The sequence below is a fragment of the Carya illinoinensis genome, chromosome 3 (assembly GCF_018687715.1).
Source record: "Carya illinoinensis cultivar Pawnee chromosome 3, C.illinoinensisPawnee_v1, whole genome shotgun sequence".
Classification (NCBI taxonomy): domain Eukaryota; kingdom Viridiplantae; phylum Streptophyta; class Magnoliopsida; order Fagales; family Juglandaceae; genus Carya; species Carya illinoinensis.
This window is the reverse complement of record NC_056754.1, coordinates 50216629-50239664: the sequence shown is the minus strand read 5'-3', so window position 1 is coordinate 50239664 and position 23036 is coordinate 50216629. Positions and strand designations below refer to the sequence as shown.

At 35.0% G+C, this 23036-nt stretch overlaps 3 protein-coding genes across 5 annotated transcripts; 1 reads left to right on the top strand and 2 right to left on the bottom strand.

Annotated features, from left to right (window-relative positions):
- Positions 1 to 1531: 1531 nt before the first annotated feature.
- Positions 1532 to 4052, top strand: LOC122305124 (adenine nucleotide transporter BT1, chloroplastic/mitochondrial-like). 2 transcript variants are annotated; one of them, XM_043117455.1, is made up of 4 exons: positions 1532 to 1748; positions 1830 to 2485; positions 2995 to 3156; positions 3244 to 4052. In XM_043117455.1, exons 2-4 carry the CDS (start codon positions 1898 to 1900, stop codon positions 3715 to 3717), a joined length of 1224 nt encoding a protein of 407 aa, XP_042973389.1. In that variant the 5' UTR covers positions 1532 to 1748; positions 1830 to 1897; the 3' UTR covers positions 3718 to 4052. The 2 variants fall into 2 exon arrangements, with proteins under 2 accessions (XP_042973389.1, XP_042973388.1); XM_043117454.1 differs by having other exon boundaries at positions 1533 to 2485.
- Positions 4053 to 5280: 1228 nt separating this feature from the next.
- On the bottom strand, positions 5281 to 8285 carry LOC122305123 (uncharacterized protein At2g34160-like). 2 transcript variants are annotated; one of them, XM_043117452.1, is made up of 5 exons: positions 8028 to 8280; positions 7778 to 7826; positions 6376 to 6438; positions 6231 to 6295; positions 5281 to 5745 (listed from the first exon to the last, which is right to left on the bottom strand). In XM_043117452.1, exons 1-5 carry the CDS (start codon positions 8145 to 8147, stop codon positions 5647 to 5649), a joined length of 396 nt encoding a protein of 131 aa, XP_042973386.1. In that variant the 5' UTR covers positions 8148 to 8280; the 3' UTR covers positions 5281 to 5646. The 2 variants fall into 2 exon arrangements, with proteins under 2 accessions (XP_042973386.1, XP_042973387.1); XM_043117453.1 differs by having other exon boundaries at positions 5641 to 5776; positions 8028 to 8285.
- Positions 8286 to 13671: 5386 nt separating this feature from the next.
- LOC122305122 (DEAD-box ATP-dependent RNA helicase 37-like) lies at positions 13672 to 19288 on the bottom strand. The gene is made up of 6 exons (XM_043117451.1): positions 18244 to 19288; positions 18054 to 18137; positions 15904 to 16146; positions 15572 to 15739; positions 15281 to 15394; positions 13672 to 14688 (listed from the first exon to the last, which is right to left on the bottom strand). The coding sequence occupies exons 1-6, from the start codon at positions 18904 to 18906 to the stop codon at positions 14107 to 14109; spliced, it is 1854 nt and encodes a 617-aa protein (XP_042973385.1). The 5' UTR covers positions 18907 to 19288; the 3' UTR covers positions 13672 to 14106.
- Between the last annotated feature and the right edge of the window lie 3748 nt (positions 19289 to 23036).

Here is a 23036-nt window from a genome sequence, read left to right as displayed (position 1 = left end):
CTTTTACCTCATAAATTAGTCGAGAACTAGAGTCTTATTTAGGGTAATGAAATTTTTCGGATACCTCGTCATTAAAAAAACCATTACTAAAAATACGAACATGATATGGATGATGATTATGTTTGCTAAAATAATATTTTAGCATTTCAAATGCTTTTCTTATAAATGTTATTATTAATTGTTTAATAGGACTTACACAAAATTTCTTTTACAAATTAATTACCACATTTAATATTAAGCTTCACAGTATAAAATGTGAGAGATAAACATAAAAAACAAAGTCCACAATATTTAGTTAAGTCGACATCATGTGTACTTATGTTAAATGTGCAAAGCATTTTTTTTTTTTTTAGCAATGCTACATACTGCAATGTAAATATAGGTAATTTTATCTTTAAAAGTTTTTAAAATTATTAAAATATCCTTCATAAAATGATATTTTTTCTCTTTGAGCTCCGCTACAGGTACCTGCCCTTGGGTACCCTTTGGGCACTCGCTGACATAGGTCAGCAAATATATTATGAAAAAATTAAATTAAAAAAAAAAAAACGATTTAGAAACAGATTTCAAACCAAAAGAGAAATCAAAAGAACCCAAGCATTGCCAAATGGCCCGATTTCAACCTTTCATTATTCAACTTCTCAAAAGCACTGTAGCCCAAAATCCATTTTCATGGTAGCCTCCCCGACAATTCCTAATAGAATCTTCACAAAAAGCTTGCAAAACGTTTTACCGTCGAATTCCTTTATATTTAAGTTTGCACAGTAATTTCTAAACTAAATAACCTTGGGGAAAAAGGAGGAGATGGGGTTTCCATGAAAGACGAAAATGAAGAGGTTCTGAACTCAGCTTCCGATCCCAGCAATTCCAGTGAGAAGTACACGGTGAACCAAAAAGAAGAAGAGTTCGAAGATGCTAACAAAGAAGATGAATCATCTGTGGGTCATTCTACTCCCTTGAGGTACCGTCTGATTTGTTTTTAATGGTGGGGCAACTTGTTTGGAAAGCTTGCTGTGGGGGTGTTCTGTGAGGTTCACTTCTATCACATTTCAAAAACCAAAAATCAAACGCACCTTTTCACTGTTATATACGTTGACGCTCGGGTACGTGGGGGGTTCCCAACCCCGGGTGTAAATAAATTTTCTCTCTCTTTTAATAAAATACATGCACATACAATCCTTACTTAAAAACTGTAAATAGAATTTTTTTTTAAAAATATATATATATATATATATATATTATCCCAGAATGATTGAATTTTATATAAATCTGCGTGAATGTACTTAAAAATAAAAAAAAATAATCATTATATTTCATAATTTGGACAGATTTCATCCTAACCTGAAAGTTAAAGGTAAAATCTCTCTCTCTCTCTCTCTCTCTGTCTCTCTCTCTCTTTCTCATTTTGTGAGCTCACTAAAGTCAAATTCTTATGATAAACACGCCATCAAAATTGTTTCTTGCAGCACTATGATGAGGCTGATTTTAATGCCAACAAAGGGACAGCTTTTGAACAAACAAACAACGAAGCGATACTATTATAAGAACCTAGTACTGAAAATTTCGCCGCTAGGTCTCTTAATTCTCTGCATTGTGTATTGGGGCAGGGAGGGAGAGACAGAGTCGCACTTTGGCTTTTCTTGGACAGAACCATAATATATTCCCTTTAACTCTGTTTTCAGCCACCTTACTCTACACAGTTTCGATTCTTTGTATCATATTCTCCTAAATATTCCTTGCCTCAAAAGGTGCGGCTTTTTAATGTTAATTTGCTCTAAAAGGATCGTTCTCTTTTCCTTCTCAGAATTCTGACTTCTGTAATTCCATAGGTAAAAGTGGTCTTCTGGCCTTCTGGGTATATTGAAAACGCGAGAAAAATAACTCTGTTTTGGTATTCATGGGTAGAAGACGATGGCAAAGTGTTGCACAGAATAACAAAGATGTGGTTGTTGTCAGTTCTGGGATTAAGATTCAATGGAATTCTCAAGAGAGTAGTTCTTGTTCTGGTGGCTTATTTGCCAGCGTTGGTCAAGCAGGTATGGGGCTTGGAATTCCATCGAATCCTCAGAGTCCTGAAGACAAAGACATTAAATCCCTGTGTGGTACTTCACACATGATATATCTGTCAATGTCCGAATCAAGGTTTGGGTTTCTATGGCTTCCGGAATCGGTGACTGGTGAGGCATTGGAGGTTGGAGAGGACGAGCTGGTGATGAATAAGAAGAATAAGAGGAATGGTCTTAAACTGAAAATTAAGATTGGTAATCCTTCAATGAGAAGGGTGGCTAGTGGGGCAATCGCAGGTGCGGTATCAAGGACTGTGGTAGCACCACTGGAGACAATAAGGACGCATTTGATGATTGGGAGCTTGGGACACTCGACGACTGAGGTGTTTCAAAATATCATGGAAACTGATGGATGGAAGGGCTTGTTCAAGGGTAACTTGGTTAATATAATCCGGGTTGCTCCAAGCAAGGCTATTGAGGTGTGCAATTAGTAGTTTTGAGTTTTTATGTTTTGATTTTGATGCATGACATGATATTTTTTAATGTCATATGATAGATTATTATGGTGTTTGATTACTAAATTGGAGCATCGCTTTGCCGGCTAAGTGGTTAGACCACTACCTCTGTTGCATTGAAATAGGTGTGATTTTTCACGAATATTGAGTCCAATTTTAGGTCTTCTGTGTTGACTGTCATAACACAGTTTGTCTTGGGAAACGTTTAGCTTCTTTCTATCATTGATTTTGAATGGATTCCATTTTTGTGGACCAACAATATCTTAACTACAGACATCTAATTGCATATCTCATCACTTCTATTTGAAGACACCATTATTTTGTCACTGTTAATTTCCACAACCTACTGCAGTCCAACAGGATTAAGGTTTTCATACTGAGATCCTGATATAGTACTAGAACCTTGCATATGGTGTTGCGTTTAGTCCATTTTATTGACAGACTTTGGTATGTTTTGATGGAAAATTCTGCAGTTGTTTGCTTTTGACACAGTTAAGAAGCACTTGACTCCTAAGCCTGGGATAGAGCCCAAAAGCCCAATTCCTGCTTCATTAATTGCAGGTGCTTTTGCTGGAGTTAGCTCTACTTTGGCTACATACCCTCTCGAGTTACTCAAAACCCGAATAACTGTCCAGGTAACTCAAGTCTTGAGAAGAATTTGGGAATTTGCTAAATTGTCATCTTCTTCAGTATGAACTCATTTTAATTTTATCCAATTGTAGGGAGGAGTATATAAGAATCTCTTGGATGCGTTATTTAAAATAGTAAAGGAGGAGGGACCTGCAGAATTATATAGAGGCCTCACCCCAAGTGTAATCGGAGTAATTCCATATGCTGCCACTAATTATTTTGCTTACGATACATTACGAAAAGCTTACAAGAAAGCTTTCAAGAAGGAGGAAATCGGAAGTATCATGACTCTCTTGATTGGATCAGCCGCCGGAGCATTTTCCAGTACTGCAACTTTCCCACTTGAGGTGGCTCGAAAGCATATGCAGGCCGCTGGAGCCATCAGTGGGAGGCAGTACCAAAGCATGCTTCATGCTCTTCTGAGCATACTTGAACATGAAGGTCTCCCAGGTCTATACAGAGGGTTGGGCCCAAGCTGCATGAAATTGGTCCCAGCTTCTGGGATATCTTTCATGTGCTACGAGGCATGCAAGAGGGTGCTGATCGAGAAAGAAGAAGACAATTAACCTTGGAAGGGCAGAATTTGTTGTTTGCATTTTGAAGGAATAATATACAGTTTTGAGTTCTTCCAGTTTCTAGATAAAGGAAAACGAAGATTCACGTCGGCGAAATTGACTTGCTACTACCTTTTGCATTACCTTTTTTATGGTAATTAAACTGGGTATATAGCATTAAAGTGATTTTAGAAGGATCTCTCTGATATTTACCAGAAGAGGAATCGTTTCTATGTTTCAGATCAGATGCTGCTTAGTTTATTTACTTCGATGTAATGCTGCTTAACACAGTTTGGAAGGTTTTGAGATTGGAAATTCTGTATGTCCAAGTAAGGTTTGGTATTTCATATCATCATGGCAAGACGACAGAAGAGTGGTAGTTTGCAACCCATGGGCCATGTTTGACTGTCTTTCGCTACATTGACATGGACTAGGATTCAAATGACAATTTCATCTTTGATAACAGATCATTCAAAAACACACTAATGTTTCTAGTAGAAAGAAACATTCATCGTGTATTGAGATCAGGGCCGGCTGAAGGCCTAGGAAGTTTAGGCGACTGCCAAAGGCCCCGCCAGCTGCTGAAATAAGACCTCAAAATTGTGCAAGTTAAAACTAAAAAATAAGAGCGAGTTAAAAGAAAGAATGGTGCAATGGGAGAAATGTTGTAGCAATAGTTGCCGTGAGTGCTTGACAAGAAAAAAAGATTTGTTTAACACTGGCTTAAAAAAATAGTAAAAGAAAGTTGAAATGATAACATAAGAAAATAGTTTAAGAAATATATATATATATTTCAAAAAAAAGTCTGACTTGACATTGACTTTAGATCTATGATCTTAAAACTTCTATTTACTTAACATCATTGATTTTACTTGGGCTATTGTCATGAATTTTGTCTCTTGATATTGTTAAAGATGATGTTTATTTGAGTTTTGATGCCGTTATAACGGTAATTGTATCATTTTTAATATGCTATTTGGATTGTAAGTTAAGATGAGATGAGTTGAAATAAAAGTTAAATAAAATATTGTTAGAATGTTATTTTTTAATATTATTATTATTTTAGATTTAAAAAAATTGAATTAGTTATTATATTTTGTATAAAAATTTAAAAAAATTGTATCAATAAGATGAAATAAAACACTTTCACTATCTAAATGGGACTAGGACTTTAAATAAATTTTAAATGCTCATATATTTAATATAATTATTTAATTATTAAACATAAAATGCCTCATCTTGTTGGGCCTTATTTTATACCGGGCCGCCCCTGATTGAGATTGTCGTCTTTTTGCGGATGATTAAGATCTAATCCAAGCAAGTCAATTCACACATCGATCTTTGTAATGTTTGTGATAGCATGCAACCCTAATATGTGCATCATAAGTTTCAACAGCATCAAAACTTAAGGCAAAAATAAAACAAAAAAAGACAAAAGGCAAGTTAAGAAAACTCTGTCAAAGAATGTGTACATATTAGTGCTGAAATTGAACGCCCAGTATAGTTCGGGATGTAGATACACAGCTTTGGAAACCCAGATCAAATTCATGGATACATGTCATAGAATCACATAGATAAACCAAAAGAAAGCTTGAAATGCGGCAGTGCATTAGTTTTTTTAACTTTCAATGCTTATCTCATGTAGTTCAGAACCTACAATAATAATTCAACAATAAACTTTAAACTATGATGCCTATCCAAAAAAGAGCAAACACATCATGTATGCTAACCAAAATCTATGCCAAAAATCCCAATAGGAAAACAAATTTTTAAATAACAAACACATTTGATTTCTACACTAACACAATTCGGTGGTTACAAAATCATTAGGACCACAAATAGATTCCTACAAATCTCTTGTAAATAAAATTGACTCAAGTGCATTTGCCAGAACTAGAACAACAAAAGCAAAGCAAACCAGACACTAGGAAACAACCCGCTTCAACCTTGCTCATCAACATCAACAACACCATCCCTCTCCTCAGCAGCAGCTGCCATCAATTCATCGAAGTTTTCAGTCTTCCCTAGCATTATTTCAATCTGAGGGCAGGAAAAGAAAAACATAAACCATCTGTCATCAAAGGGTTAGTTGGACAAAAAAAAAAAAAATCAGTTTTACAATGACAACACATGGTGGGAAATTCACCATGAGGACATATCAATATGGAAAATGCAGGATCTAGATACTAAAAAGTTCCTGCACGAACTCTACAGCCTAGAGTGGGACAGAAATGGACACATAAAATGGGTCGTCAGCATTTATGGCTGCTCAAGTAAATTTCTCAGGCAATATTAAATGATTGATAAATGTTATGGAACCCACTTTATGTGTCTATCTCTTTCCCACTCTAAGCCCTAGAAACTCTAGGGGGTCCAACTCCAAGAATACATGTTGAATGTGTTTGTGGGTGAGTGATTAAAAACTCCATCCTGTTCATCAGTTTAATATAAACTGCCACTTGACATGCATGTCGGGTAAGGTAAAGCAAAAAGGATACATGAAAACATATTAGCATTAACTTTACCTTTGCCTTTTGGATCGGTCGCCCCCTTGAGTCATCTTTAATATCAACAGTCGAGGTCATGATCCCTGCAGAAAGCGAATGTCATTTTTAATGACAATCAAACTGAATGCTTATCACCAGTACAGGTTAGACAAAAAAATCTTACTCTTCTCAACAGCCAGTCCATTATTTTTCAGAATTTCTGCTATAGTAACAACTGTGGCAATAGCTGAAAATATAACAAAATGAACACATTAATAAGGGAAATGTCAGAATGAAACACTAAAACTAGTAAGTTAAAAGCAGGGGAAGCAACAAATCCTATCAAATGCCCACCAAAGCCAGTTACATGCAAATTATCCATATGGGAAGAAACTCAACAAATCAACCATATCCCCATAGGTTTGCTTTAACTCGTATTAAAATTACAAGTATAATACATCTACGATATTCAGAAATGTAATATAGTTACGAATATAATACATTGGATGATGCTCAGATAATACAAAAGCCAAATGAAATGTACAAAGGAGTAATAGAGAAGTCCCTTGAACATATATCCGGTAACTTTTACCAACTCAGGAGCAACAGGATTTCTTTTTCTTTATGGCATGGAACCTCACCAAGGCAGGGCCCTCTGGACTTACCTGTGGGGAGTATACTCCAGATACATGACCCCACCAAAACCGCATATTGGTTAATTCTGGGGACAGCAGCAAGAGAAGATTACAAGAACACAGCAGAAAATCCTAGGCTTCCAGGAATCTAAGGCAGAGAAGCTTAGGGGATTCAGGTCTCCTAGAGTTTTTTATCGAACTCTAGGGCTTAGAGTAGGGGAGAGAGAGAGAGAGAGAGAGAGAGAGAGAGCCACAAAAGTGGACTCCCCACAGCATTTATAGTTGTCCGAGTAAATTTCTTGGGCAGCATTAAATGCCTAATGAATGCGATAGGGCAAACTTGATGTGTTTATATCTCTCCGACTCTAGGCCCTACAGTTCAGTCAAGACTCTTGGGGATATCTCTATCCAAACTCGGAAGCACCTCTAAAGCAAACCAGAAGTTTTCTCCAATTTATGGCAACTAAATTACATTACTACTTCATGCTGAAATGAAACCCCAAAAACAACAGATAAATCAGGACGAATGTACCATAGTAGTATTCAATCCCGGTTCTATACAAATCCCTGTGCAAATCTCTGGAAAGAAAATTTAACTTAATAATCGATTGAGCATTAAAATAAGCAACTATTTCTAGGCCGTAAAACACACATAAATACACATAAATAAGCAGCTATTTCTTAAATTAGCTCAGTAATGTCAGTCTGCAGATAGACATTTACGATTTATGACCATAAACTACCATAAATAAAATTACATAGTTAGGCCATTGAATTCATACGGGAACTAAAAACATGTAAAGCGAATTTACGAAATGGAGATTGAAGAGAACTGCCTTTCGTGTTTTCTATAATAAAACGAATATTTCTTTCAGAAAAAAAAAAAATTATGAGAAGATAAATACATGGACTAATTTTTACAAAAATGAATATAACAGAATGAAACATTACCCATTCCAAGGGCGGAGAGCTCGACCTCGTTATGCTGTTGCATATACCTCTGCATGAAAGATAAATCGTGCCCATCATTAATCAACAACAAAAATCAAATATTTACCAACAATACAATAATTACTAGAAAAGATTTGAAAGCCCCTAGTTATGCAGCTTTAGTAACCGCATCAAATACCTAAAACACAGATATAAAATTACATATTCTCAGGATGGAGGGAGAGAGAGAGAGAGAGAGAGAGGAGGGAACCTTAGCGAGATTGACGTAGAAGAATAAAGGTTTCTTGGTGTTGGAGACTTGGATCCGGTTCTTCTTGTGGGAGTCTCCGGCCAGGTTTATGGCGTTCACTCCTTCTGTAATCTCTTCCATTGAGCTCGACCGACCTAAACCCTAACTCTCTCTGCGTCTGTCCGATGAGATTTGAGAATGGTAACACGGAGGGAAAGGAATACCGCAGAGACAAAGCTGTGGAAACTGGATATAACCTAACGCTGAGTGTGTCTTTTTTTTAGTTGTTTTTTTTTTTTTTTTTTCCCTTCTTAAATTAGTTTTCTTAATTTTTAATTTTTAATTTTTTAGTATTATTATTTTACATTTTAGAATTGAGTCGAGTTTTGCTACATATCGTTTTCATGCGCTATATATCATATTTATTTTATTTTATTAATTTTATTATTCTTAAACTAATTAAATTTTTCTACTTATTATCTATATATCACACATTTAATAAAATAAAAAAAATTATTTATAGTGTATAGTGTGAAAATAATAAATATAATTTTTCTATGAGAAATAATCAAAATTTTTTTAAAATAATTAAGTCGTGGGAAATATATTTAAAGATTTTGCACTTAGGACTAGTTTCTCTGGAAGTAAAACCGACCAAAAATTTGAAAACTCCACACTATGATAGTTTCTTTTTATTTTTATTTTTAAGTATAAGAGGTATTGTTTGACCGATTCCAACTTCGTTCTAATTCGACTTCGACTTTATCTTCTCACTCTAACTCTATCTTTGATATTGTATATGTATTATAAAAATATATATTATTTATATATTAATCATATATACTACTATTTTTTTTATGGAAATATGTTTCATTGTATTCATTCATAAACAAAGTGACAACTGTGACTTATCAATACAGGATATCAAACTATAAGTCAACTAACGTATCTACTCAGGAACTTTTCTGTACACAAGTGACGGATATTGTCTTCACTTCTAAGACTCTCGAAAGAGAGAGTAAACGCTCTATAACAACCAGAGACGGGATGACCCCTCTAACCTCCAGGAGGCGAAATACGGGAGACAACTACTATGAACAAACAATCCAATAGCATATACCTACACTAAAACTAAATAAACAGATAAACCCACAAAACAACAAAAAATCAACAAAAACAACCAAACCACAAGCACGGCATGAACTCCGACAACATACCCTCCACAGGCAATTGGCATTATGAGCACAAATAGCACGAGTACCCAGCTTGCATACGGACCACAGCAACTTTCACAGCGAATGCCAGCCGTACGATTACCGGCCATAACATCACCCGCCGCTCTCAGCTCTTGCCTCAGATATTGACTGCTCTCAGATCATATATACTACTAACTACTATAGTTATATAACAATAACTTATATAGTTTAATTAAATATCATACTAATATGAGCTAATTATTATAAAATAATATACTTATACTATAATATAAATAAATAATAATTTAGTATATATAAACATTATAGTATTACAACCATAAATCATAAATATAGAAATAAGTATGATGTAATAAGTTAATAATACGTAATACTATAATATAATAACATGTAATTAAACGTTAGAAATAAGTATAGTATAGAAATAAATTAGACGTAAGTCTAGAAATAAGAAACAAATATAGTATAATAAGTTAATAATATATGATACTATAGTATAATAACATATAGTTAGACACTAGAAATAATATGTAATATTATAGTATAATAACATGTAATTAAACACTGTACTATAATTCTAGTATAAAAATAAGTTAGATAGTAGTATAGAAATAAGTCTAATGCAATAAATTAATAACACATATACTATAGTATAATAATATGTAATTAGATACTATTGAATTAACATTAATTAATAAGAAATTATGAATGATAAGATATCAATAATAACCTAGAAGGCTTATTGTATATTTTTTATTTCTTTAATTTTCTTATAAAAAATTTTAGGTTTGCATGGCATATGAAATGTTTGTAGCTACACTTTTTGTTTTTTCATATCTAAAATATGTTTCTTTTTTCTTATTGTTGAATTCAAGGTTTTAAGTTTCGTGCAATTATATATCTATACATTGATTTTGATGATAACAAATGAATTCAAAGAATAAAGGAGTCTCAAACTTAAGTTACATACACAATAGAGTTAAGTACATTAAGAAACTAAGCATAAGCAAGAAAGAAACAAATTCACATTAAAACTCATAGAATAATTTTGTTAATCTCTTAAAAATTCGAAATTAGGATTAAGAGTCAAAATTAATATTTTATCATAAAGCATTAAAATACATTTTTCACATGTGCATGAATATTTTGAAAATTAAATTTGAAAATTTTGAAAGATGATTGATTGTCATTTTTCACATGTACATGACATGATTAAATATTTGAATTTTAAAAATATTAAAGATGATTGATTGTCATCTTTTACATGTGCATGCTTTATTTGAATATTTTCAAAAATAATTTATGCTCTTTTTGGCTTATGTAAAAGGTAGATGATTTTGTTTGAAATTTTTGAAATTATTAAAGATGATTAATAGTCATATTTTACATGTGCATGCTTTATTTGAATATTTTCAAAAGTGATTGATGCTCCTTTTGACTTATGCAAAAAGTAGATGATTTTATTTGAAAATTTTGAAAAGTAAAATGTATTCCTTTTATCATATGCGAAAAGTTAAAAAATTAACTTTGAAATTTTTGAAAAGTGAATGATGTTGTCTTTGACATGTGAATCTTTTTAAATTTGAATATAAAGTCTCATATGCCTATAAATAGATCATTTGAGAGTTTCAAATTTATAACAGTAAGAGCATACAACATTCATTCAAAACTTTCATTCTCTCTTCTCTAAGTATTGAGCCTTAACCCTTATTCATTTTGAGAGATATATAGTTTGCACTTTATTGTTCTTATTTCACTCATTGAGGAATATTTTTTTATAACATACCCACTATCAGCTATTGTATCAGTATAAGAGTGTGTATAACTCTTGTGTGTGCAGAAAGTATTCTACATAGAGAATAGTTGAATCACCACGTGTAAGGTGATTGAAAGTGTAGAGGGTGTTCTACACAGATCCTTTATAGCAGTATTGTTCAAAAGTGTAATATGTTTCTATCTATACCTGAAAGAGGTTGAATAGTGAATTTAAGAATTCTCAAAAACTAGTTTGAGGCGATGACGTAGGCAATGGAGTCAAATATCGTTAACATACTGACTTTACTTTTCTCTTACTCTTACTCTTTATATTTATTGTTGTTTCATATTTTGTTTATATTTTATATTGTGTATTTGATTTATAATTATTAATTTTTAAATACAACTCAATTCATCCACTTCTTATATTAGTCATCTGGGCAACACTTATAATATTTTTAATAAACTTGAAACTTAAAAACTCACAAAAAAAGGAAGCCCAAAAAAATCTCAAACCCAATTCTGCTCCGAAAAGTCAAAGTCAAATTTTTATTGGAGCCTATGTAAGTCGAAGTCGGATTCAAACTCTGACATAATCATAGTTGGAGTCGAATTTGGATTTAGAGGATACCAACTCCAATTCAGCTAATGCTCACCCCTATGTTGAAAGACAAAAAAAAAAAAAAAAAAAAAAAAGATGATTGTAATAATTTTTTCTTTTAATAACTAGTGGGTTAATGTTATTATCATTATTAAGTATTAATGGTATTGAGGATTGAATTAGAACAATTAATAACAATAATAATAGAAAAGTATTCTGCATTCAAAGTTGACCAATACTACTTAAAAGAATTCTATTTATCCCTTTTTTTTATCCCCTTGTCATCTTTTAACATGACATTAAGGTCTCGTTTGTTTTTGCGATTAAAAACCAAAATTTTGAAAACTTCTTAAAGTTTTCATACTGCCAGAAATTTTATAAAAATAAACACACATTTTGATCTATCAGTTTTTATCTAAAAAGATCTCAAGTTTATTCTCAGGTTTTCATCTCAAAAGATCTCAAATTCCTTCTCAAGTTTTCATCTAAAAAAATTACACCATTGGTAAATAAATAAATAAAGGAAGTAGCCAAAAAAAAAAAAAAAAGACAAAATGGTTAAAAAAAAGGAAGCAGAAAAAAAAATCACAATTGGTAAATAAATAAACAAAGGAAGCAGCAGAAAAAAAAAAAAACCAAATGGTTAAAAAAAATGAAACAGAAAAAAAAAATACCATTTGTAAATAAATAAACAAAATAAGCAGAAAAAAAAAACAAAAAAAAAATTGACCAAATGGTTAATAGAAAAGGAAGCAGCAAAAAAAAAAAAAAAATCCATCATTGGTAAATAAATAAGCAAATGAAGCAACAAAAAAAAAAAAAAGACCAAATGGTTTCTCTCAGTTAAAAAAAAAGGAATCAGCGAAAAAAATTACACCATTAGTAAATAAATAAACAAAGGAAGCAGCAAAAAAAAAAGAAGTAGAAAAAAAATTGCAATATTGGTAAATAAATAAAATATTATAAAAAGTACTACAAATACTTGTGGGTCTCATCATATTACTAACTATAACAAAGTCAAACTAATCTCATCTCATCTCTAAAAACAAACACATATTTCATCTAATCTCATCTTATTTCATCTCATCTCAACATATCTCAAAAAATTTTATCTCATCTCATCTCTAAAAACAAATACATATTTCATCTAATCTCATCTTATCTCATCTCATCTCAACATATCTCAAAAAATTTTATCTTATCTCATCTCATCTTTTCTCATCTCTGAAAACAAACGAGGCCGGCTTGATGGTGAAATTATTTTATCTTATATCATTTTATCATTAAAAAATTTTTAAATTTTGACATCAAATATAATAAATAATTCAATTTTTTCAAATTTCAAAACATCAATAATATTAAAAAATAATATTCTAACAATATTTTATTTATCTTTTATCTAAAATTATCTCATATCATCTTATTATCCAAACTGCACCTAAATGATTGGTCCATAAATAGAACATAACAGATATCTTGCAATCATTAAATGTCACGTTATGAGATGGTAGGAGTAAAATGAATTATGTGTAACATTACTTTTAAGAAAATATAACAATGCTTTCAAACAGTAGTAAAATATTTCTTATCAAAATTCTCAACTTATAAACAAAATCCATTCACAGGGCAAACAAATCACACAAAAACATCAAGATTCAGATGGCATGCACTTTTTACTTAAAAGAGATCAACCATACAACATATTTTGATCAAGTTCCCCATAGTAAATCAGCTTTACATCCGCAAGGCTTTTGCATCTTTTTTCTCAAAGCTCTCCCAAGGATTCCACTTTCTTGGTTACCCAGTTGAACCAGTCGTTGTGTGAATTAGCATACCATATATAATATACACGTACATGTATGCATGCATGCTTGCATACTTCTTATCTTGTCACGTTCAACTGAATTCCAACTGCTGTCCATTTTTCTTCGATTTCCTTTTACATGGATCTAAACCACTTTTCTGTAATCCCGATTGAAGCTTTCAGTTGAATAATCAAAACCAACAAATGTTCAGATCCACACAAGAATCAACCATTCAACAATAATAAATGTATGTTACCAACCAATATGGGGGGTAAAAATAGAGAGGAAAATTAGGCCGAAATCCAACATGGGTCGCAGGGCCAATGCTTTGATATTAAAGTCAATACGAACAGCTTCTTCGTTACAAATAGCTACATAGAGAAGTGACATACTCAATTGATGAGAGATACATTTCAATAAAGAAAAATGAAAAGAAACTCGAAATAGCCTATTAATTTTTTAGAGGCTCAAAAAGTGGTAATCAAGAGCTATCCATAGTTCCCTCAACAAAACAAAACAAAAGTACGTCAGTAGAACTTGAATTTCCTGTGTAGAAGACTACGGACTACAGTAGGATTATACTCGATCTGTTTCCAACCGGTTAACGTCTGCAGCTGCTATTTATATGTAAATCCTACAGATGTGTGCTTACTATATACCATGCGTAACCATGCTGGTTCTAGTCAAAAGGATGTCGACAGAGAGGGGGATGAGGCCCTTTCGGTCTAGTGCCAACCACTGGCGCCACCAGATGAAAAATTATGTCCGTATCCATACGAACCCGAAGTATAAGAATCAACACCGGTGTTGGCATAGGAATTAGCAGCAGCATAATCATTACTGGTTGCAACAGCATGAGAAAGAGCATAAGAGGAAGCTGCAGCATTGCCACAAGTGCTTGAATGGTAATCATTCTCACTCTCAGATTGAGCATCTCTTCGGAAGTCATAGCCACCAAACTTGTTGCCCCCAAATCGGTTGATTCGACCGCTACCACCAACATTAGATGCTCTCTTAGCATAATCACTAAGCCAAAGAGGAACTTCCTGCTTTGCTTCCTGCATGAGTTCAACAAGTGCCTTTGCAAGAGGCAGGTTCTTCTCAGTGAAAAATGCAGTTGCCAGACCGGAATTACCAGCACGACCTGTTCTCCCAATCCTGTGGACATAGTCATCTATGTCTTTTGGCAAGTCAAAATTGATGACATGTGCGACATGTGGGACGTCCAAACCTCGTGAAGCAACATCTGTTGCCACCAAAATTGGAGTGGAACCACTTCTGAAAGATTTCAAAGCTCGTTCTCTCTCCTTCACAATTAATAAGTAAACATGAAGATACCTACCAATATATAAATAAAAGATAGCGTATGCACTAAGTAATATATCTCAAACCCATTCTTGGCGAGAATCATAATTTTTATTCTAATCCTCTCTGTTATAATGGAAGAAATACAATAGAGTAACGCCTCTGCTGCAAAAAGATAAATGAATAATTTATAATTGATTTATATAAAAAAATGAAACCTTGACTTTTCTCGTTTCCATCAACTATAGTTCTAAGAGAGCAACTGCATCCTAAAGACAATTGTATTGGAACTTGACACTTGAACATAACAACAACAGAACCTCTCCCTGAATACTCGTAACTTCAGCTATTCACATTGAATGCGAAGGAAACCATAATAGAACCTCTCCCTTAATCACTCACATGGCACTCAACATAATAGAGCACCCCCTTGCATTAATATGAAGGAGTGCCTATGTCTGCTGAACATCAATATAAAAGCTTTCAGAAAAGCTGAAAGCTGCACCAAATTCGTGCAGCATAGCAAGCAGAATACAGAAACTGATTGTAGCTCATATAGAGAAACAGTGCGAGCAAGAGAGAATGTGATCTAACCATTTGCACTTTGTCACCATGAATTGCGATTGCTGGAAAACCTTTCATGGACAACCAGTTTTCTAATGCATCTGCTCCTCTCTTTGTCTCCACAAATACTAAGGTCAAAGCATTCTGTGGCAAAACAAAGTACACTTTATGATCATTAGCTCATGAAAACAATACAAGTTCAAATGTGCAAAATAAATAATACAACTACTTTAGACAAATGTGTATGAAAGTAATGCCAGAACTGTGCAAGTACGAACAGAAGGGTTGTTTAATTTGAAAAGAAACAAAGGGTTAGTCTACCTTGCTATGGGTTCCATTCGCCCTCTGGCCTTGTAGAAGGTTGATAAGATGGTTTCTTTTATCCACGTCATGAACAAATTCGACTCTTTGAGAAATAAGATCAGTGCTAGAACCAACTCTTCCAACTGCCACAAATATGTAGTTTGAAAGAAAATCCGATGCAAGTCTCTGCAAGATGCAACAAAAGTGATGATCCAAGGATAATGAAAAGTGCCAAATTTTATACAGTTTGTAGCATTACAACAAAATTATATCAAGTATAATTCATCTAATTTCCCACATGGAAAGTCGCAAAAAGGGCAGCAGTTAAAAGAAGGAAAACGTCAACCAACCTGTATCTCACTTGGGAATGTAGCACTGAAAAACATTGTCTGTCTTTCGCTGCATGGAGGCATGTCCATTTCCTTGACAATCTTCCGGATTTGGGGCTCAAAGCCCATGTCCAGCATTCGATCAGCCTCATCTAATGCCAAGTATTTTATTGCCCTAAGTGAAACTCTTGATCTTTCAATCATATCCACTAATCGCCCTGGTGTAGCCACCAAGATGTCGACGCCTCTTTCCAAGTTTCGGAACTGCAGAGTCAACAGTTAGAAGTAGAAATAACAAACAAAAGGAATTGAATCTCATTTTTACCGAGGATTGGAGGGAAACCTACTACGGTTGATTCCCATGGGGGCTTCTCCAATTAAGTAATCAAAATGAAAAATAGGGTAAATGATTGCAAGCTCAGAAATCTTTTGATAAGATAAAATAATTTACTAGCATAAACAAAGCAGTACATTTTCCAGATGCAAGGAATGAACCGAACACGTGTTTATAAAAACATATGGATTTGGTCCAACTTACAATTTGACAAGATGAAAATATAATTTGTTGCAAACTACAAAAATAGGAATATGTAGGACAGTTGACATATCTTTTCTTGTTATTGGTACATACAAATTTTATTGAAAAGGCAAAGCCAAATACACGAAACATATACAAGAGCAACACCCATACATGGGTGTCTAAAGATTCAAGAAAATAATGTACATTCATGTCATTAAAATCTATTACAATCGACCAATAGAATAAAGTTTGGAAGGACAATTGAGATATCAACACCATAGTGAGATTAAATGGCAATCACACCAGTAGGATCATGAAGGAAAAAAAAAAAAAAAAAGGCTCCTCACAACAAGGTATGAGAGGGCAGACGAACAAACATGTACTTTAGGAAGTTACGGGAAGGGCAGCTGCGCTCACTAATCTATATAATCTTTTCTTACTGCATGCCCGTGTAGCAGTCATAGCTAGGTCACCGAACAAAGAATTAAAAAAAAAAAAATTTTGATATTACTGTGAGAATGCGAGCCGTTAACCAATTGAGGTTCATTAATGAGGGTAATTCAAAGATGATAGAAGATGCAGAACTTGGCTTGGCACAAGATAATTTCAATTTGCTGATGCCATCTCCAACATCCACCGTTAACCATGATATAAGATACTCACACATACATTGCTGCTTGCCTACTTTAGTACTAACAAAAACGGGATAATCTCAACACTTAGTGAAAAACATGGGTAATATTACTTTTATTTATTGGCACCGAATGTCTAAAACAAAATGTCGACTAATCTCGAGATGCAAACAGGCGCTCAGCAAGAAATTTTCCACAACTACATATTGGGTAATTGAAGGAAAAAATTCTCCAATCCAATAGCTACTAGGAATCATTTGCACCCAATGGCTCAAACCTTAACCCTGGAGGGAGCCCACTAAGACCAAGGCTCTTACCACTTGAACCAACCCCTAAGGTTAGGTAATGGTACTTTTTAACGCAGCATCATAAAAACAAATATTCAGGATTTAACACTTAAGGCCCCATTTGGATAGTGAAAGTGTTTTATCTTATCGTTACAATTTTCCTAAATTCTCATACAAAATATGATAAACAATTCAATATTTTCAAATACTAAAAAAAATAATAATATTACAAAATAATATTCTAATAATATTTTATTAAACTTTCAACTTTCATCTCAACTCATATCATCTCAACTTAGTATCCAAACTGCACCTAAGTGTATTAGTCGCACCACCAAGTAGTGACTTCTAAATGGAAATCCGCACTTACCAATAAAAGATGAGAAAACCAGAACACGTATGTTTTTTTTCCGGTAACCACGAACATGGATGTAGATCGAAACTTATCCCTGAGGTTATCGCCAAGTAATTGACAGAAGAAAGTAATACATAACATTCGAATTTATAATTCCTTTTCCCTCCCTAAGTTTTCCTACCAATCAAACAAAGGACCACACAATTTTATTACAATCAACGAAGTATTCCAATTAAAAAAAAAGAAAAAAGCAATAAATGAGCATGTACATCATCTTTATATGAAGAATAATATTTATACTTCAACAAAATATTACGCGAGCAAGAAATACAAAAAATCCAAATATTAGACCAGCAAGACCATGAGAATCCACAAACCTGTTGAGAAATTGGAGCCCCACCATACGTAACAGAGATCTTGACCCCAGTCTGATACGCAAACTTCTTAGCCTCATCATGTATCTATAAGAAAAGTACCACAAAAAATATACGGAACTGAATCCCGCTATCCAAACCAAAACCGACACCCACTTGGCATTAAATACGATAAACAAAGCAAATGAATAACCTGACAAGACAACTCCCTAGTCGGGGACAGGATAAGCGCAACCGGACACGCGACTCGATTCGGCCTCGTAAAATGGTTTTGATTCAGAATCCCAGAGATGATTGGGAAGCAAAACGCAGCGGTTTTGCCAGACCCAGTTTGGGCACAGGCCATTAGGTCGCGCCCGGCCATGACAATGGGAATGGCGTGGCGCTGAATCGGAGTGGGCTTCACGTAGTTACACCGCTTGATATTCTGGTTTAGACCCTCACCCAAGTCAATTTCCGCGAATGTGTTGACCGGTGCAGGAATATCAGAGCCACTGGCCTCCACCGGAATGTCCTCGTACGCCTCCAAATTCATCGACTCTGACTCAGTGTTGGCCTCGTCGTCATTGACATCCAGCTCGTTGAATTTGAAAGAGATATCAAAAGGGGCTTGTGTTTGGTTCTGGTTCCAGCGCTCGGTCTGGTATAAGCGACCACGACCACGACCACGGCCACGGCCTCGGCCGCGACCCCGACCGTTTCGAAACTCGAGGTGAGTTGACTCCGTGGGTAAGCTGTACGCGTTGTAGTTGGGTACGGGGACACATTTTTTCCTCAGGTGCGGAGGGATGTAGGTGAGTCGAGCCGGGCGAGTTGGCTTCGGAGTTGAATCGTTTCTAGCGTCAGACCATGTCATTGTCACTGCTATCAGTAGCACAAGGCGAAGCCAGGCTCACTCAAAATAGTGAAAACCAAACCACCCTGAAGGCCTAAAAGATGAAAATGCTCTCTCTGTACGGGCGAACAAACGAATGGAATCAGTTTCTCGTAAGAAAATGAATGGCGTCGTGGTCCGTGGGTGTCTGAGTTAGCATAAAGAAAACCCCATTAGAACATTAACGAAAGATAGAAGATGCGTCGGTTCAAAAGGGATCACTATCTCCATCTCTGTGACTGCATCTACATCATGTACGCAGGGTTGGGGAAAGGAAAGCTCCAAAACCCTAATAACTGTAGAATAGTAGAAAGAGGAGAGGAAGAGAAGAGATTTCCGAGGGAGAAGGAGAGTCAGGCCAACTCCACGTTAGTTAAATGAAGGCCTGGACATTCCCGTTGGACGAAATTGACCTCGGAATTGAGTTTATATTTCGGAATGTCCCTGAATGATGTGACGTGTGAGGAGTTAGGAACTTAGGAGTGAGCGACAGAGAGGAGAATCGAAAATATCTTTAAGAGGTGGGGGCCGTAGATAAGACGTGGTGAATTCTGATTCGTTGGAAAGCTGGTAGCCAGTGTGCCCAAAGACTGCTGGAGCCAGGGTATATTGGGGGCAGTGGTGCAGCTCAGATACGCGCAATTAATGAGCGTGGAGTGGTACATTTGAGAAGCTCAACGGTCACAAGGGTAGAATCGGAGTTTTGAAATTTTCGAAAGGTGCTATTGCCACCCCGTGACATGCCATGCACCTGCTCACCCAAATGCGGACAAATGGTGAGAGTCTGTTGGCAACCAAGAAGGACGATTATGGCCCGGTTTGGGTGAGATTGTTTCCTCTATTTCATTTTTTTCATTATAATTTTTTAAAATTTACATATAAAATATAATAAATAATTTAATTTATTTAATTTTAAAATAATAATAATATTAAATAATAATATTTTATATAATTTTTAATTTTCATCCAAACCACCACGTCTTATCTCACTATCCCGTATTAATTATTATTATCCCCGCCTACAGGTCATGTCCTTACCCACGCTGCCACCTCAACTTCTATTGTCATTAGCCTTCCTTACGTTGAGCATGAGTCTCAACCCGCACAATCACAGCAACCAACCCAACACTCATCCTCACCATCAAAGCTTCCCTCCCATCCCCGCCGTCTGTTAATCCTCAACCCACGCACCCTTGAATTATTTATTATATTTTATATAAAAAATTTTAAAAAATTATAATAATAAGATAGATAAAAATTTTATATTTTATCTTAATAACCAAACTTAACCTAAAGCTGATATTGATTCACAGTGGAGAGATGTTATATTTCAAGAATTTTATGCTCATTTGTCTAATGGAACCTAGTCCTTTAACCTCGTCCATTGCATCAAAGTATTATTCATAACAAATAAGTATTTAAGATTAAACAGAGGGTTGAAGGTACAATAGAAAAGTTTAAAACTCATCTTGTTGCAAAAGGCTTTGAGCAACATGTGGAGTTTATTAAACTAAAACATTTAGCACCGTTATTAAGCCCTCCACCATATGGGTACTACTTGCATTGGTAGTCCACTTTAACTACTCCATTATGTAATTAGATATCTCTAATGCCTTCCTTTATTGCTATCTAATTGAAGAGCTTTTCAAGAAACAATCTAAGGGATTTGTTGATGAAACTCATCCAGATTATGTGTGCAAGTTACATAAGTCTTTATATGACTTAAAACATGCACCTAGAGCTTGGTTTACACATTTATTTTCTTTGCTCACATATCTCGGGCTCATTACCTCCCTAGTGGACACCTCACTGTTTTTGTATTACAATGGTAGTATTAATCTCTTTATTTTAATTTATATTGATGACAGTGTTATTATATGGACCAATACCTCGATAATTTCATCAATGATTCAGCAAATGTAGCATGAATTTCCTATGAAGGATCTTAGCTCCCTCTCCTTCTTCTTAGATGTTCAAGCTACCCGAACATTTGCTGGTTTGTATCTTTGTTAGGAAAAATACATAACTAATCTACTTTCTCAAACTGACATGCTTAGTGCCAAACCTTTCAAGGCATCTTGTATCTTCCAAGCTCTGCAAGTATAATGGCTTTTCTTTAACTGACTCTGCTGCCTATAAACATGTGGTTGAGGCCTTACAATATTGTTTTCTCACTAGCCTTGAGATTTCCTTCTTGGTCAATCAATTATGTCAGCAACTACACAACTCCACTTCAACTCACTGATTTGCAGCCAATTGTGTTCTTAGATACTTAAAAGGGTCTGTTGATCATAGGTTATTCTACTCAAAATGATCTCTTCACTTACATTTAGTGATTTTAATTGGGTTGGAAATCCCAATGACAGGCGCTCTACCACTGACTTTGTTGTTTTTCTCGGTCTATGAAGTGTTAAGAAGTAGATTGTTGTTTCTCGTTCAAGCATGGAGGCTAAATATATATCCTTGGCCAGTACGATCGCTAAACTTTGTTGGTTACAAATATCATTCAATTAAATTGCAATCCCACTCAAATATGTTATAGTGTTCTTGTGTGACAATATTAGTGTATTAGCTATAGCTTCTAATCTCGTTTATCATGCTTGGACCAAGCATATTGAAGTTGACTATCATTTTGTTTGCGAGAAAATCCTTAATTAAGATGTTATGGTTAAGTTCAAGATCAAGTCGTAGATGTATTTACAAAGAGTCTTCCTTCCACACAATTTTCTCATCTCACATCCAAGTTGATGGTTTTGATAGTTGTTTCGGGCCCACAAGTTACCCATCAACTTGTGGGGAATGTTAACGTATCTCGCACAAAATCAAGCACTGTAGGGAGGAAAAAAAAAGGGTCCAAAGTTATGAAATATTCAAGAACAAAGAGATAAAGATTTTGCACTCCCTGCTATTGTTAGAACTCAAGCTTAAAATAACAATTTACATTTAAATTCAGATTTGCATTATATATTTGCTTGGTTGTGATCAAATTGTAGTGTATATCTACTTATGTTTGTACTGATGCATATTGGCTAATTAAGGGCGAAAGGTATTAGATTGGATTTTTCTCTTTACAAATAACTTGGAAAAAATAAGGTTTATTGGAACAAAAACATGTAGTTATATATAAAATTGACCATCTAGAGTACTATTAATCCCATGTGGTCATCTTTTTCGTTTTCTTTTTCTTTCTGTACAGTCGCCGAAACTCAACCGTTTCTAGGATATTTCACCCATAACAGGGCGGAGGGGGTTCGGAACTTTGGCTCCGACCACCTCCATCCCTAACCAGTCCTAGTGGCTCTTTTGTTCATATGTTCTTCCGTTTGTTTTCATTCCGTTGTTTTTTCTTTTGTTTTCTCTCCGTAGCGCTGACTCTCACCGACCTGCTGCTTCTCCACATCCTCCTTTCTGCACGTGCCGACTATACAACCTCTACAGTCGCCGATCTTCATGCTCGCAGCAGAAAACTGCGTTTCCACTCTACGCATTTTATGCACGCGCGGCCCTGCCGTGTGCATTTTCTACGCGCAGCCACATCCTGAAGAGGCTTTTGTGGCCACGTGCTGCCTCTTCGGCTTCACCGGCCCTTAATCCTTTGGATCAGCTCGTCTACTTTCCTCCTAAGGTGGCACATGTATTGCATGCGCCACCATCGATGGTGTTGTCCAATTTCCGGTGACTCGACTTAGATTCCGGTTGCTCCCTATGTTACTGTTTTCCCTAAACTATGATCTTGCAAGAGGGATCGAGGACCTCTTCAAAAATCACTTCAAGACAACAAGTGACAGTGCATACGCTATCTCCACCGCCTCAGGCGGTGGTTCCATCGTTCTCTTTTATGCGAACATCTTTTATTCGTCTTGCTATAAGACGGCATCCTCTTGTAGGACATGGGTAGGGACCAAGAAATTAGTCCCAAATAAACCTTTTTTTTGCCACTATGCACTGTTATTTATTTCTTTGGGGTGTTTGTTGGGAACCCCACCCCCTCCTCATGTATCATCTTTTTAATGTAATGATATTAAACTTGCTTAAAAAAAAAAAAAAAGTTTGACCATCTAGATGTCTAGTCTGTTGTAGGTTTGAAAAGGCAGAAAAAGAAGTGCTCTCCC

Bases quoted from the DNA above. Each gene is read 5' to 3' on its own strand.
- LOC122305124 (XM_043117455.1), top strand. From the start codon at position 1,898: ATGGGTAGAAGACGATGGCAAAGTGTTGCACAGAATAACAAAGATGTG. The intron at 2,486-2,994 runs GTGTGCAATTAG...AAAATTCTGCAG, and splicing joins CTCCAAGCAAGGCTATTGAG to TTGTTTGCTTTTGACACAGT. The intron at 3,157-3,243 runs GTAACTCAAGTC...ATCCAATTGTAG, and splicing joins AAACCCGAATAACTGTCCAG to GGAGGAGTATATAAGAATCT.
- LOC122305123 (XM_043117452.1), bottom strand. From the start codon at position 8,147: ATGGAAGAGATTACAGAAGGAGTGAACGCCATAAACCTGGCCGGAGAC. The intron at 6,439-7,777 runs GTAATGTTTCAT...TTATATTTTCAG, and splicing joins GCTCTCCGCCCTTGGAATGG to CTATTGCCACAGTTGTTACT. The intron at 5,746-6,230 runs GTAAAGTTAATG...TCCTGCCCTCAG, and splicing joins GACCGATCCAAAAGGCAAAG to ATTGAAATAATGCTAGGGAA.
- LOC122305122 (XM_043117451.1), bottom strand. From the start codon at position 18,906: ATGACATGGTCTGACGCTAGAAACGATTCAACTCCGAAGCCAACTCGC. The intron at 18,138-18,243 runs GTTATTCATTTG...CTTTTCTTATAG, and splicing joins CTAGGGAGTTGTCTTGTCAG to ATACATGATGAGGCTAAGAA. The intron at 15,740-15,903 runs GTTGGTTGACGT...TGCATCTTGCAG, and splicing joins CATTCCCAAGTGAGATACAG to AGACTTGCATCGGATTTTCT.